Genomic DNA, 13,684 nt, shown 5'->3' with positions numbered 1-13,684 from the left:
CTGTCTGGCGACGATGACGGAAATAGACCTGTAACAGGGAATAGACTGACAGCGAGGAACAGTAGATAATGCGTCGTGCGTCGTCGTGCAGCGACTGCATGTCCAACCAACCACAGCGACCTCAACCACAACACCTAGCCTCCACCGACCACCGCCCAGCCACGCCAATGGCGCCGCGCCGTCTCGCGCTCGCGGTGCTCCTCCTTGCCGGTGTCGCCCGCGGCACCCCAGTGCCCAACACCACAACCCCTGCATGGGCAGCGTACACTGCGCCCCTGCCCAGCTCATCGTCCTCCTCGTCCTCCAAGCTCTCGTCCAGCACCATCAAGATCATAGCGATCGCCCTCACCATCCTGGTGCTAATGTTTCTCTGCGCCATCTGCGTGCGTGCCTGCTTTCTCCGGATAGGATACAGCTCACACACACAGGGCAAGATGCGTAACCGCCGTGCTGCGCGACGCGCCGCCCGCCCCCCGCTACCGGAGAGCGCAACCTTCCTCCGCGAGCCGTGGGTCGTCACCTCGCACTCGCGCCCAGAGGACCCCGACAGCCTGGCCCTCGCGCGCAGGCTGCAGGCGGAGGAGGACGCCGCGGCTACGGCGGCGGCGCACAGGCCGCCGCCCCCGCCCCCGCCGGCACACGTCAAGCCTGGGCCCGACGAGACGCCGCCCGCCGTGCCGCCCGTCTCGGCGCGCTTGGCTGCGTCGTCGAGCTCGACGCCTGCCCCCGCGCCGCCTGCCAACGCCGTCGCATCCTCCAGCCGCAACGTCGCCGAGGAGGGCGAGGAAGCGCCCCCGCCGGCATACTCGCTCACCGACCCCAAGGCCCGCGCCCCGTAGAACCCTGTAGAATATGCATGTGACATCGCTATCGCCTGTCACTCGCGAGCACGGCCCACGAGTCGAGGCTGACCCACTCGCCCTTGAAGAAGTCTGCCTCGCGGGCGCGGCCCTCGTGCACGAATCCGAGCGACTTGAGGAGTGCGCCGACTGCGTCGTTCCGCGCGTCGGTTTCGGCAGTCACGCGGTGCGCCTTGTGCTGGTCGAAGAGCGCGGCAACGACGGCCCCGAGCGCCTCCTTGCCGACGCCGCGTCGCTGGTGTTCCGGCGCGACGGTGACCCCAACCTCGTACGTGTTTGGCTGGGTCGTCGTGTGCACGGCCACGTCGCCGACGAGCACGCTCCCCTCGTGCACGGCAAGCTGGAGCCACCCGTCCTCTGGTGGTGGGAACGATGCGGGCTGGCCAGCGATCAGCTCGTCGGCGTCGGACAGCGAGTAGCTCGCCTCCCAGCCCTGGTAGCGCGCCGTGTCCTCGGTCGCGCGGTACGCCGTGAACGCTTCCCTGTCGGCCGAGGTGAGCGGGGAGATGGTGAAGCGCGCCGTCTTGATGCTCATGGCGTGAGGTCGGGGGTGGTGGTGGTGGTGGTGGTGGTGATGAGCGATGTCGAGGTCGAGGCCGACTTTTGACTTTCTGCTCGGTGCGGTCGGTGGACCTTGGAGCGGCGGCGGTTACGTCAGGGCCCACGGACCGACACCGCGTGGTGACTATCGCGGGGCCGAGGGGAGCCGGGGCACCCGGTACACCCGTCGGCGCGGCGTGGTGCGGAGCTCGGTGATGTCGCCGAGGTGGGTGTACGCGCGCGTATAACTCCAGCGATGAGCTCGAGTCGACCTCACGCGACAAGCTACGCCCAGGACATGGGCCGGGGTTGGCGGTAACCACCACAACGGCAAGATCCGGCCCAGCCGACACCCTCGACGCGTCGCACAGCATGCATCAGTTCCTAGTCCGAGATAAGAGCGCCGCGACGGTCGGCCCAGCCAGTGCACCGGCCGGCATGCCGTGGCTCTACCCAGCGTGCATTGCGTCCCGCCACGCCCGACGCCATCGGGCCGTCCGTCACGAGTCAGTCGCAAAGTCGGTGCAGCCTAGCCGGGGCGGTGAGGTCGGTGGCGCGCCCAGCCGCTGATTCGGCAGCCGCGGCAGCGGGACAACAGCTGTACTTGGCACCGCCCACTCCAGCCGGCGTTCACCACAACAAACGTGCATGCCGCGGCGCGGCGGGGATATCAACGCGTCCAAGAGTCGAGGTGATGCATGCACTCCCCCGCGCATCCATGTGGCTACTACGACTCGTGCTCATCGCAGCGACGACGCACGCTGCGGCGTTGCCGCAGATCCTGCCGTCGTCCACGAGCTTTCCTTACATCGCCGTGCCTCCCGGCTCGAGCACCTCCAGCGGCAGCAGCAGCACGACAACGACAGCGACGCGCACGTCGAGCGCGACGGCGGCGCGCAGCGCAACGTCCTCTTCCTCCGCATCGTCGGGGTGCGGCTCGGGCTGTCGTGCGTGGAACGGCTTCTGGGCCTTCTTCGTCAAGAGCTGGTACTGGTTCATCCCGTGCATCGGCGTCTTCTTCGTGCTCGTGTGGATCTTGGTGCGTGCTACGCCGAGCTCCTCTCCCGCAGCCTACTCACACCCCAGTTCACGTGCCTCCCGTGCACCAACTATGCCAAGTATCGCCGCCACCTGGCGCGCGAGCGGCGCATCATGAGCAGCAAGAGCTATGGCGGGCCGGTCGACTGGTTCGTCGACTGGGTCAAGAGCCTGCACGCCGTGCGCAAGAAGAAGCACAAGAACCTCAACACGGAGCACGACGTGCGCGATGTCCCTCTGCTCGGCGGCGTGCGCGCGCCCGAAGGCCAGGGGTACTGGATGCCCGATGCGAGCTGGCAGGCGCCGGTCGCGTACCCTTCCGCAACGGCGCCGGCGGCCTATCCTTCCACGACGGTCGGCAGCTTGAGCGGCGTGCACACGGCATACCCCGCCATCTCGCCATCACCTCTACCGCCTTCCCCGTCGCCTTCTCCTTCGCCCGCACCGCCTGTGCCGCCGCCCCCGCGGCTTGCGCGCCGGCCGTCAGAGGCCGTGAGCGAGCAGCTGCCGGGGTACGAGGAGGTGCCGGCGAATCTGAGGGCATAATGACAGGGGCACAAGCAGCTTCATCTTCTTCTTCACGAGCAGTCTTCATCTTCTTGGTTCTGTGGCGGCTGCGCGGCCGCGCGATCGCCGCTGCTGTATTCATAGGGTATCGTACATGTACTACTATGCCAGGTATCCATCTTGTTTCTCCGCGCTAGCTCTCAACGCCAGCAGCGAAGCGGAAGTCGACGACTCGCCCGGCCGCCGCGGACTCCTCGAGCGCCGCGACCGTCTCGCGCGCGACGATGGCCAGCGCGCGCGCCTGCTTGTCGACGCCCATCTCGGACGCGAGGGGCACGTGGACGAACCCGGTTGGCGTGCCCACGGGGAGCTTGGCGAGCGTGTAGTAGAAGAGCGCGTTGCACACGAAGCTGCCGGCGGAGAAGGAGAGCTCGGCGGGGATGCGCGCAGCGTTCAGCGCGCGCAGCGCACGCTTGACGGGCAGGCGGGTGGCGAAGGCGAGCGGGAGGCCCGGAAGCACCTCCTCGTCGACGGGCTGCGCGCCGGCGTTATCCTCGATCCGGGCGTCGTTGAGGTTGATAGCAATGCGCTCGAGCGAGATGCGCGCGCGGTTGCCCGCGAGCCCGGCACAGATGACGATGCGCGCGCCGATGCGCTCCGCCTCGGCCTGCACCACGCTGCCGGCGGTCGCGAACACGCACGGCACTTCGAGAAATACGGCCGGCACGCCGCTGTCGTTCAGCAGGGCGACGGCGCGCTCCGCCGCCGCCGAGGACGGGTTCGTGCTCTCCCCCCCGAAGGGCTCGAAGCCGGTTATGAGGATCGGCGCGGGGCCGGGCGTGGGGCGCGCGGAGGCGGCCGCGCGCGCTGCTGCGGCTGCTGCTGCTGGGCCGTCTAGTCTTGTCATTGTCGATGGTGTGGTGATGAGTTGAGGAGCGCCGCGCTGGAGATGTGGTACCACGCTGACTAGCTTACTTCTCGTCGGCCCCACCCACGCGGACACCGGCTCGTCGTCTTCGGTCTCCGCCAGCCGGCGGGGCCAAACATCCCGCCTCCACCTCTGGTCCACATCTTCAGTCGCCGGTACGACGGCATGCACATTCCATCCACCACCACCGCCATCATCACCATTGTGCGCAACCAGTCGCATGCTCCGAGTCTAAAATGTATGTAGCTATCTAACAACAGTGGGAAAGAACGACTTGCGCCAGCCGGCCACCGCGCGCGCGCGACACCGCCCATGGTCTCGACCTCCAGCCTCGAATTGTCCTGCACTTCGCTGCCTGCCTACAACTCGAAGAGTCCAGGCTTCTCCGGGATGTGCCGCCCGTTGAGCCACGGGCCCTTGCCGAGCTGCGTCTCGTTGCCCTTGAGGCGCTCCTCGAGGATCCCGGCGGCGAGCGAGCGCCAGTCAAACTCCATAAACTCGCGCATGCGCTTGTCCTGCGCCTCCTCGGACACCCACTCCATCCGCTTGGGCGGGCACGGCGTCTCCATCGCTGCCGTGATGGTCTCGATGAAGGACTCGTACGAGTTCCTGAGCGCGTTGTAGACGTGTCTGAGGGGTGCGTCAGTCGGGAGCAGGCGGGCGAGCGAGCGAGCGACTCACGGAGGCTTCTCAAAGTGCAGCGACGTGTGCTGTGTCCAATGCCAGGTGCTCGAGTGGTCTGTCCCGTTCGGGTCGTGTGGTCCGGGCCAGTACTGGGGAGGTAAGCGTGGTTCAGGATGACAGGTGCACAGGCTGACACCAGCCCAGCTCGGCGCGCCCACTCACAGGATTGATGAACGGCACACCCAGCATCATCGCCTCGTACGGGCTCGGGCTGACGGTCGGGCGGCCGATACCAAGCATGACGCGCGAGTTGGAGAGCTCGCGACGGAACTCGGCCGGGGAGAGCAGCGTGCCCTCCTCGCCGCCGACCCCGCCGCCGAGCGCGACGATGCCCTTGGGCTGCTCGCGCGGCTTGAGCTTGGGCTTGGTCTGGTCCTTCTGGTGCTCCTGGATGATGAAGCGCCGGTCGTTGAACGAGCCGACAAACTCAAAGTCGGGCCACTTCTGCCTGAGCTCCTGGGTGGCGCGCTCGAAGAAGTCGAGCGGCCACGAGAGCAGGTCGTTGAGGTCGTAGAAGTACGACAGGTCCTTGGCGAGGATCCACACGCGGTGCGGGCGCTCCTCGAACGGCACGACCTCCTTCGCGTCGATCAGAGGAAGGTCGTACCCCAGCCATGTCCACGCTTGGGGAAAAGCATCAGCCCGCTGCCCGCCCAACGCGCACGCCAGAAACAAACTCACCGGCCTCCTCGCCCTTCTCCTTGTGCCAGTTCGGAAGCGCGCTCACGATCCACTTGTTGCCCACGACTGTGGTGTCGCGGAGCCCAAAGAAGCCAAAGTGGAAGAACTAACGGCTCAGCAGCGCTCGGCGGCACACTGATGACAAAGCTCCGAGGCTACTCACCTTCCATGCCGGGATGCCGTCAGGCCTCTCAGGGGACTTGAACCACCTGTCAATGTTGCCGTGGCCATTGTGCGTGTCGCCAATGATGCCGACAACGAGGTCGGGGATCTGGCGGTAGATGTGGTACGCGTACTCTGGGGTCGCGTTAGTTCTGTTCGTCGTCGCTGACGCCGTCGCTGACGCGCTGCGCCGCGCACTCACCTGGGTTGTCGCGCGCAAGGAGCACGGTGTAGCCCTGTCGGTCGAGCGAGTTCTTCATCGACTTGCACCACGTCCCCTCGCCGGCGCCGAAATTACGGAAGAATGTCTCGTGGCAGTACCACCCGGAGAAGATGACGACCTGGGCGCGAGGTGTCAACAACCGACCGACCGACACACCGCCGCGTCGTCGCACTCGCGCCTACACCTACCTTGTAAGCGTTGGGGTGGCAGTCGTTGCGCACAGCACAGGCGGTGAGCTCGCGGAGCTTGGTCTCGGTGTACCACATGTATCCACCGTTGAAGCCCTGCTTGCCGGTGTAGTCCCAGTGCTGTGGGAAGTTCTCCTTCTTGTACGACGGGTCGGGGTTCTGCACCGCGGTGAGGAAGCTGAGCGCCTGGCTCCTGACGTCGCTCACACTGCCGCCTCCGCCAGCGTTGCTAGCGGCGGCGCCGGCGAGGCGGCGCGCGTTCTCGAGGCTGGCGGTGAACCCGTGCCCGTGGGGCGACGAGATGAAGATGAAGCCGACGACGGCACACGCCGCGACATAGACGATGAGCGTGCGGGCGGAGCGTCTCATGGTGGCGGAGGCGGAAGCGGAGGTCAGGCGGAGGCGGTTGCGAAGGCGGCGAACGGTTCTGTTGCGTCGTTGACGTTGGCAGGCTCGCGCAGGCGAGCTCGTCAGTAAGTCAAGGTAACTGAGAAGAGGTGACACGTCGTGAACCGAGACAGAAATCTTGGGTACGCGACTGTCTCTCGCTGGGTTGCTGGGGCACAGCTGGGTCACTCTGGGAGTCACCCCAAAGCTCGGGGCAGCAACGAGGAAACTGGCAAGACAAGGGAGGGCTCGCTGGGGCCGAGCCCTTCCAAACACGCGCGCGCGGCGCGGCGCGCACGCCCAGCCCCGCCATCGTGCTCTCCTGCCCACCTCACCTCACCTCCTTGCTATAACCTTCCTTCCCCCTTGTTGACGACTCCGCGTGTTCTGCGGCAACACGGCCCACTCGCCTCTGGCCTCTGCCCCACACCCACGTCGCGACAAGGGTCTTGCGCAATGCCGGGTAGTCAAGGTTGAGCACGCGGCAACGGTATGGTGAGTCCGTCGCCGTCGAGACTTTGAGGCACCGTTTCATCTGTTCTCTCTGCGCAGCCGCCACACTGCCCACACAGCTGTTGCAGCTATTGCAGCTGCTGCAGGGTCGATCCACTCTTCTTGCACTCTGGCGGCGCTGGAGTGAGCGCCTGAGCGCCTCAAACGGACCAAGCTCATCCCGTCGGCGCCGCTGGGCGTCGTGCATCTCCGCGGGCTGCTCGCGCCGCCCACAATGTTTAATTTTCTTGTTGGGTGCGCTTCTCGCCGCCGCTGTGCGCTGCACCGCTGGCGCGGATTAGAGCTGGAACGCATGGTGGGCCCGGGGAAAGTCTGTCAAGACGCTTGGTTAGAGTTGGACGTAATACAGGGCCGCCACACCGCGGCTTCCGGTGGGCTGGTCGCTGTGCTATCATCATCCGCCCAACCCCCGTTGCTCAGAAATGGCTGGGATGACAGAGAATTGGGTTCTCGTGGACCCCTCGTCGCTGGGAATCAGGCTATGAGCCGTAGCGTCGTACGCACATGTCTGTCCCCGTCTGAAAACCTTGGGCCCCTCCCGTGTCACCTCGACGGTGTAGTGGCAGCGATGACGTGAACGTGCGCGGGTAGAGCCTACTTTCCAAAATGCACAAGTGTGCGCTTGTTCTTCTGCAGCCGCCTGCGGTGGGCGGAGGGTTGGGCGGCAAGGTTCCAGGAACCAAGTGGTGAGTGGAGCTTCGAGCTTTAGAGCAAGGAAGCAGTGGATGATGATGTGCCGCGGAAGTGCCTTGAGCACAGTTTGGGGTGCGCGCCATGGCCCGTGCCTGCCCACCTTCCACCACCCCTGGTCGCGAGGACGGACGCCGTTTCAACACGCGCAGTGACTTGCACTCACACCATTCCACTGAAGCTCTTCTCCAGCCCACCTCCGCTACACTGAAACACATGGCGGCATTCAGTACCACGGCGAGGACGAGGAGCAACAACAACAAGCTCGGCACATAGGGCCAATGAAAGTGCCTGTCCTGTTCCTGCTCCTGCTCCTCCTGGTGGACGAAGCGAGAGCGGCACCGACGCGAGGTGTGCGCTGGTACGAGAAGGCGCCCTTGAGCCCACTCTGAGCTCACTTTGCCCTTATATGATCAGGCCTCGTGGGCCACTCGTGTGGGATACCCGTCTTGCGTGTAACCATGCCCTCTCTGCCTCCGAGCTCACCTCTGCCTCGAGCGACTTGGCGACGACGGACGGCGAAGTGACCATGCTTCGCTCGCTGTTTGGCCCCTCGGATTCACTGACCCGACAGGTCGTCTCGGCGGCTCACCTCCGCGCTGACTTGCAGTAACCCGCGACGGGCGCGACCCAGCTCTGTCTCCGTGCGGTTCTCTTGCCGCCGCCGCCACCGCCGCCGTGCCCCCGCACCATCAAGCGCCACGCCATCATGAGCCCAAGCGGATTGAGAAGTGCTCCTTCATGCCCGCTCGCGCAACATACAGCCGTCAGTTCACATCTTGTCACCTTCCCATGTGAGAAAAGCGGTTGACTGCCACACCCCCAATCCGCGGCGCACACCGCACAGCAACGTGCCAGAGCCAGTGCCGGAATCGAAGCCGCGGAACAGCAATTAGCGGCAACAGAACAACCCCAGGGATGTTGAGAGCTCCGTCGGCGAAGGCCCTGAACTGTTGCCCCAGCCGCGGTTACAATAACGGAGACTGCCGCCACCATTACGGCGTCGGCGGCCACACGTGCAGTTATGCTTGTGCGCACCGTCGCGGCAGTACTTATACGCCCCTGTTCCCTCACACGTCAATGAATGCCCCAGGATGCATCACAAAAGCTACCTCAAAACTCGCCGACGCGGACGCTGCCACCACCGCCCATCCCCCTCACCTCCTCCCAGCGTGCGTCGGCGGCGGCCACGCCAAACTCCCACCACAGGCCCAGCGCAGCGAGCCACTCCTGGCGCACGATCCAGCGGCGGCGGGACCAGTGCGCGGCGGGGGTGGCGAGCGCGCCCGCGATCCTCGGAAAGCGGTGGCTGTCGCACGCGAGGTCAATGATCGCGTGCATCTGGCCCCTGGTGAGCCACTGCGCCGCGTTCGTCGCCAGCGCCGCGATCTCGAGCACGAGCTCGTACGGCAGCTGCGTGGCTGGGTGCGTGTGGTGCACCTCGCGCGTGCCCCACGCGTATACCCGTACCGTGCGGTATGCGCCGCGGCGACGGTCGGACGCCGGGAATACCGCGCCTGCCGGCCGCGCGAGCGACAAGATCCTCGCCACGACGAGCATCCGCACACCGACGCGCCGGACACACCGCGTAAGACCCCTGTTCCGCGTCGTGCTCCCCCGCATCGCGCCATGGTGGCCGCGCACGGCGTGCCGGCGCGCCTTGCCGTCCTCGAGCGGGTCCATGAGGCACTCGCACGCGGCGGGGTGCGGGATCCCGCGATCGACGACGGGGTGGGTGCAGATGAGGGAGATGGTGACGTTGGAGCGGGCTATGGCGGCGAGGACCTGCCCGAGGCCGCCGAGCTGCGCTCCGTCTCGTGACTCGGGCAGCGCGAGCACCTGCAGCCCGTGCGACGCGGGCGAGCTGATGAAGCCGAGGAGCGCGGTGAGGGCTCGGTGGTTGGGCAGCTGACGGGGAATGCCCTGCAGGCGGAGGTACAGCCGCGGCGAGGGCAAGTGTGGAAGCAATACCTCGAAGAGGGAATGCCAGTGCGGTTGCCTCCCGAGCCCAAAGCGCGTGTCAAAGGCGATACTGAGACCGGAGACGCGGCATCTCTGCAGGGCCATCGCGGTACGCCGGAGCTCCTCCAAGGTCGACCACGACGCGGAGTATCGCTCGCCGAGGGCCCCCGCCTCGTCTACTCGCTCCCAGCCGGGCGTGAGCTCCAGCTCCCAGATACGGTCGTCGTGCGGGGTGTTGGGCTTCGCGAGCGCGCGAGTCGGAGGGAGGAGGGCGACTTGGATGCGGGACCTGGGCGGTGGGCTCGTGGCGGGGCGGGAGATTCCTGTGGTGGCGGCGGCTTCAGTACTGTCATGCTCGCGAAGCGTCGCGCTTACCTGCTCCTGACATGGGTATCGCAACCAAGATACGTACTGATGAAGAGAAGAACAGTTACAGACTTCCCAGCATTCGCCACCCTTTCCCCAGACGACGAGGGAATACATACATTCTCACTATTTCTACTCACCCCTCATCTCAGCCCAGCGCGCATTCCCCCTCTCCACGCCAAACCCCCACACCAGCCCACCAGCCGCAAACCACTCGGCGCGCGCGACCCACCGCCGGCCCGACCAGTGGCGCGAGGGGTCGGAGAGCACGCGCGCGACGGCGGGGAAGGCGTCGCCCGTCGCGAGGGCGAGCACGGTTGATTCTTGCGTGGGCGTGAGCCAGTCGCGGGCTTCGCCGACGTGGGACGCGATCTGGGCGATGAGCTCGTAGGGCAGCTGCGTGGCTGGCGAGCGGGTTGACGCAGCGGGGCGGGCGAAGGCGAGGATACGCGCCGTTATGAGCATCCGAATCGCGGCGCGTTGGACACCGGTCGCGAGCGCGCGGTTCCGGCCAATTGCGTTGCAGTAGAGATATTCTCCCGAGTAGTTGAGGAACCGTGCCAGACACCGCTCCTGCATGCGGCAAGGCTCTTCGGCACATGGACAGAATGCTGCTGGCAAATCGGGGGACTCGAGGGCTCGGACGCGAAAGGAGACTACTGACAGTGCCGTATTCGATTCCCAGATCATCTTCAGCACGGGGTGTGCCACAACACCGGAGTACTCGTAAGCGGGGAGGAAGAGAATTTGGAGAGAGTGGGATCGAGGTGACGCGATGAACTCCAGCAGTTCTTCGTGAACTTCGAGGCGGGGATACGGTGGTCGGATCCCGTGGAGATCGAGACAGACCAAATCAGGCGGTAGATGCTTGAAAAACTCTTCAAAGACGTTATGCTCCGTCGTCGAGGTTCGGCGTCCTCTGCGAACGAGGTGCAGACGTATGGATAACGCAGCCGGGCGACAGGCTTCGACAGCGGCCGCGATCTTCTCTTGCTGCCGCCACGTCCTCCACGACCCGGCATACTCGACGCGCGTGTCCCCCGCGGAAGTCGGCACGCGAGATACGGGGTGCAGGTTGCCCATGAGCCCGAGGACGCGGAACGCAGTGTCGCCACCACCTTCCCTCGGGCGCCAGGTGAGCGCCGTGCTGGGGGGAACGAGCGAGACTTCGATCTGGTGCTCGCGCCTGGTGGCGCGCGGTTTCTTGGGTGCCGGGGCTGGGATTAGTGCGTTCGTGCGGGTTGACTTACTTGTCATTTGGGTGTCTCGTGATGGGTTAGAATGAGTGAGAGGATTGGAGGGGACGCGAGTGATGAGGAGGAAGTCGACGAGATGACGGTGGTGTTGTGGTGTGGGGGTGGGTGGCAATTCCTCCTCGCTGCTGGCCGTCAATTCCCTCCATTCTCCCCCTTCACGGCCTCGACCTGCGAGTCTTCCTCATGAGAATTGAGGGCTTGGAAGCTGGGTATCTGCATCCATTCATTGTTCGTATATGCACTCACACATGCACCTAACTCGCGACATCACCTAGCGCGCCAGCCGCCGAAACAGCACCCCCGACCATCCGACCGCCTAAAGTCTCCACAATGGCGGCCGCTTCAGCGGACGAGGTACCGAGAGTTCTGGCCACCAACCGTGGTGACCAAGGGCCATGCAAAAGTGATTGTGAAGGGACCACTGTCCAACGGCTTCGTGAAGGCGCCGGGAAGTTGGGTTGTCATCGCCTTGTCGCCCTCCCGCACCCGCAGCTCCCAGATGTGTGAGTGGGGGTCAGAGAGCACTGAGCGCGGGGGGTTGGATGACGCGCGCCGATCCACACACGCTGCCATCCGCCAATTTGTTGCTTGTCGCCTTGTCACCCCAGCCTCGTGTCTTGCTGACGGTCGTTGCAAGGCCGGCCCTCGCAGTCTCTTCTCCTTATGTATCTGTGCCCGCCCATCAGTTGCAGAAGGCTTGTTGTGCCGTCTTTCCAGCTCGCCATCAGTGCTGCTACTCACGTCGGCCCCAGTTTCGCCAGCTATCAGTCAACAAAGAGTAGAAGAATGAGTCACTTGGCGGATTGATCCCTTCTAGCCGGCTTGTCGTCCCAGATAAACATGGCTTGACGTCATCGCTTCATGTTAATCAGGTCGACGGTCATCAAGCGCAGGCGCCGACTGTCCTCGGGCGAGTGCTCACCGAGTGGCCTTTTTCAGCGCCGGCCGGACTGGGGCGTCCCGAACCTTGTTGCTCTACGCTGACTGACTGACTCTGAATCCCGGCACGCGACTCTTATCCAATTGTCTCACTCGTTCTTGGAAATCGGGGGGAGCCCTACTGATCCCAGCGTGCCACAAACACCAACTGGTGGGGTGCAAACCCCCAGCCCTGACCCAGCGAAACCTAATGTTCACTCGGATGGAGTCTAATGCGCTTTTAGGCCAACAATTTGGCTGGTAACGTCGCCGCTTGTCCCGACACCTCATGCCACAACACATGCTGCGGTCTTCTCGTCGCCGTTGGCGTACACCAGCGCTGCCTTGCGCCGAAGTTTCCGAGTTGGGACATACGCGACATGTGCTCCTCCAGCGACCCAACCGATAATTAGCGCGTCGATGTCCAGTGACATCACCCTCACTTATCTTTCTGCCACACTAAGTCACCGCATCAGATGGCCCCCAGTACAGGTTCACCTCACAGATATAAAAGAGACTGCCCACGCAGCCTTCGAGGCCCCATCGTAACTCACGACACCTTGCCCCACCATGATGTACGCCGCTATCCTTGCCACCCTCGCTGCCGCCGCCCCAACGCTCGCCACCACCCCTGGCGCGTGGTTCAAGTTCCCCACCGTGCCCGCCAATGGGTTCGAGACCGTGTCCGCCAAGTACTGGATCGACCCCAGCTCCAACTGGACGACAGGCTACTACGCCGCGACTCAGTGGAGCTTTCAGGGCGCCTGGCCCGATGTTCAGTACTTTGGCCTGCAGCCGCGGTCGAAGGGAGACGGCACCACGACGGGACACCTCGTGTACTCCGTGTTCGGAAACGGCTCCCGTGTTGGCGAGCCCGCGCAGTGTAACCCCGGCGCTGACGGAGGCGCGGGTGCGTCCTGCTGGCTCGACATTGATTCTCCCCTGGACGCTGGTACACCATCGAGTCCAAGGTTGTGGAGAGGGGTGCCGACGGAAGCCGCCGTTGGAACGGCACCTTCATCGACGACCAGGCCGGCAAGCGCACGCCCATCGCGTCGTTCTGGACCGACGCGTCGTACGGTGGTCTGAGCGGCAGCGTCTCCCAGTGGCTCGAGTACTACCCCTTCAACGGCATGAGCCCTCTGCCTTCCGAGCACCCGTGCCAGCCCAAGTTCCACATTTACTACGGCAAGCCGTAGGCGGACGGGCAGTCGGCTGTTGGCGACAACCTTAACGCTGGCAAAATCGACGACCAGTGTGCAGTTGCGCACAATAGCAACAACTACATCAGCCAGTGGACTCAGGACGGATCCCTCGAGATTACCGCCGGCATCTTCTCGTAGGCAGTGGTGAGGCAGGTGGGGTTAGAAAGTACGAGGGAGGGGGTTCCATCAGCGGCGGGCCGCACCGGAGATCCCCATGCCGCCCCACACGCCTCCGAAGGCTTCCATCGCGTGAGCCCAAATAGAAATGAAGAATGAAGCAGTTGGAGCGGGTCGGTGTGAGGGGTGATGGTGTGAGGAGGCGAGGGGAACGCCGCAGAGGCGTTGGGTGGTGGGGGGCGCGTGATGCCTACATGCCAGCAGCATGAAGTGGGGTGTGTGCGCGTGAGCGCGGTCAATAGTCCCAATCTCGAGGGCTCAGCTGGGAGTTCTCGTCGACTACGTTACCAAGCACCGGCCCCGAGGAGGGTCGCCAGCGCCGAGCTCCGGTGCGCCGTAGCCTCGGAGCTGTTAGCCTACGAGTGGGTAAGATGGATGGTCGCCAGTTCATTGATGGCT

At 64.7% G+C, this 13,684-nt stretch overlaps 7 protein-coding genes across 7 annotated transcripts; 3 read left to right on the top strand and 4 right to left on the bottom strand.

Annotated features, from left to right (window-relative positions):
* Positions 1-111: 111 nt before the first annotated feature.
* On the top strand, positions 112-839 carry LOC62_01G001061 (uncharacterized protein; the record flags this gene model as incomplete). Its single annotated transcript, XM_062767530.1, has 2 exons — positions 112-383; positions 429-839. The coding sequence occupies exons 1-2, from the start codon at positions 168-170 to the stop codon at positions 837-839; spliced, it is 627 nt and encodes a 208-aa protein (XP_062623514.1). The 5' UTR covers positions 112-167.
* A 28-nt stretch (positions 840-867) lies between these two features.
* yoaA (putative N-acetyltransferase YoaA) lies at positions 868-1,395 on the bottom strand (the record flags this gene model as incomplete). The annotated part of the gene is made up of 1 exon (XM_062767529.1): positions 868-1,395. The coding sequence occupies one exon, from the start codon at positions 1,393-1,395 to the stop codon at positions 868-870; it is 528 nt and encodes a 175-aa protein (XP_062623513.1).
* Positions 1,396-2,114: 719 nt separating this feature from the next.
* Positions 2,115-2,984, top strand: LOC62_01G001059 (uncharacterized protein; the record flags this gene model as incomplete). The annotated part of the gene is made up of 2 exons (XM_062767528.1): positions 2,115-2,439; positions 2,487-2,984. Exons 1-2 carry the CDS (start codon positions 2,119-2,121, stop codon positions 2,982-2,984), a joined length of 819 nt encoding a protein of 272 aa, XP_062623512.1. The 5' UTR covers positions 2,115-2,118.
* A 154-nt stretch (positions 2,985-3,138) lies between these two features.
* On the bottom strand, positions 3,139-3,852 carry pcp (Pyrrolidone-carboxylate peptidase; the record flags this gene model as incomplete). Its single annotated transcript, XM_062767527.1, has 1 exon — positions 3,139-3,852. The coding sequence occupies one exon, from the start codon at positions 3,850-3,852 to the stop codon at positions 3,139-3,141; it is 714 nt and encodes a 237-aa protein (XP_062623511.1).
* Positions 3,853-4,232: 380 nt separating this feature from the next.
* LOC62_01G001057 (uncharacterized protein) lies at positions 4,233-6,180 on the bottom strand (the record flags this gene model as incomplete). Its single annotated transcript, XM_062767526.1, has 7 exons — positions 4,233-4,503; positions 4,555-4,646; positions 4,720-5,180; positions 5,239-5,344; positions 5,402-5,577; positions 5,603-5,741; positions 5,812-6,180. 7 exons carry the CDS (start codon positions 6,178-6,180, stop codon positions 4,233-4,235), a joined length of 1,614 nt encoding a protein of 537 aa, XP_062623510.1.
* A 2,334-nt stretch (positions 6,181-8,514) lies between these two features.
* On the bottom strand, positions 8,515-10,986 carry LOC62_01G001056 (uncharacterized protein; the record flags this gene model as incomplete). The annotated part of the gene is made up of 3 exons (XM_062767525.1): positions 8,515-9,686; positions 9,870-10,946; positions 10,980-10,986. The coding sequence occupies 3 exons, from the start codon at positions 10,984-10,986 to the stop codon at positions 8,515-8,517; spliced, it is 2,256 nt and encodes a 751-aa protein (XP_062623509.1).
* A 1,487-nt stretch (positions 10,987-12,473) lies between these two features.
* Positions 12,474-13,246, top strand: LOC62_01G001055 (uncharacterized protein; the record flags this gene model as incomplete). Its single annotated transcript, XM_062767524.1, has 3 exons — positions 12,474-12,767; positions 12,869-13,098; positions 13,180-13,246. The coding sequence occupies 3 exons, from the start codon at positions 12,474-12,476 to the stop codon at positions 13,244-13,246; spliced, it is 591 nt and encodes a 196-aa protein (XP_062623508.1).
* Positions 13,247-13,684: the final 438 nt, after the last annotated feature.

Source organism: Vanrija pseudolonga, chromosome 1 (genome assembly GCF_020906515.1).
Source record: "Vanrija pseudolonga chromosome 1, complete sequence".
Classification (NCBI taxonomy): Eukaryota; Fungi; Basidiomycota; class Tremellomycetes; order Trichosporonales; family Trichosporonaceae; genus Vanrija; species Vanrija pseudolonga.
This window is presented reverse-complemented; position numbering and strand designations above follow the sequence as displayed.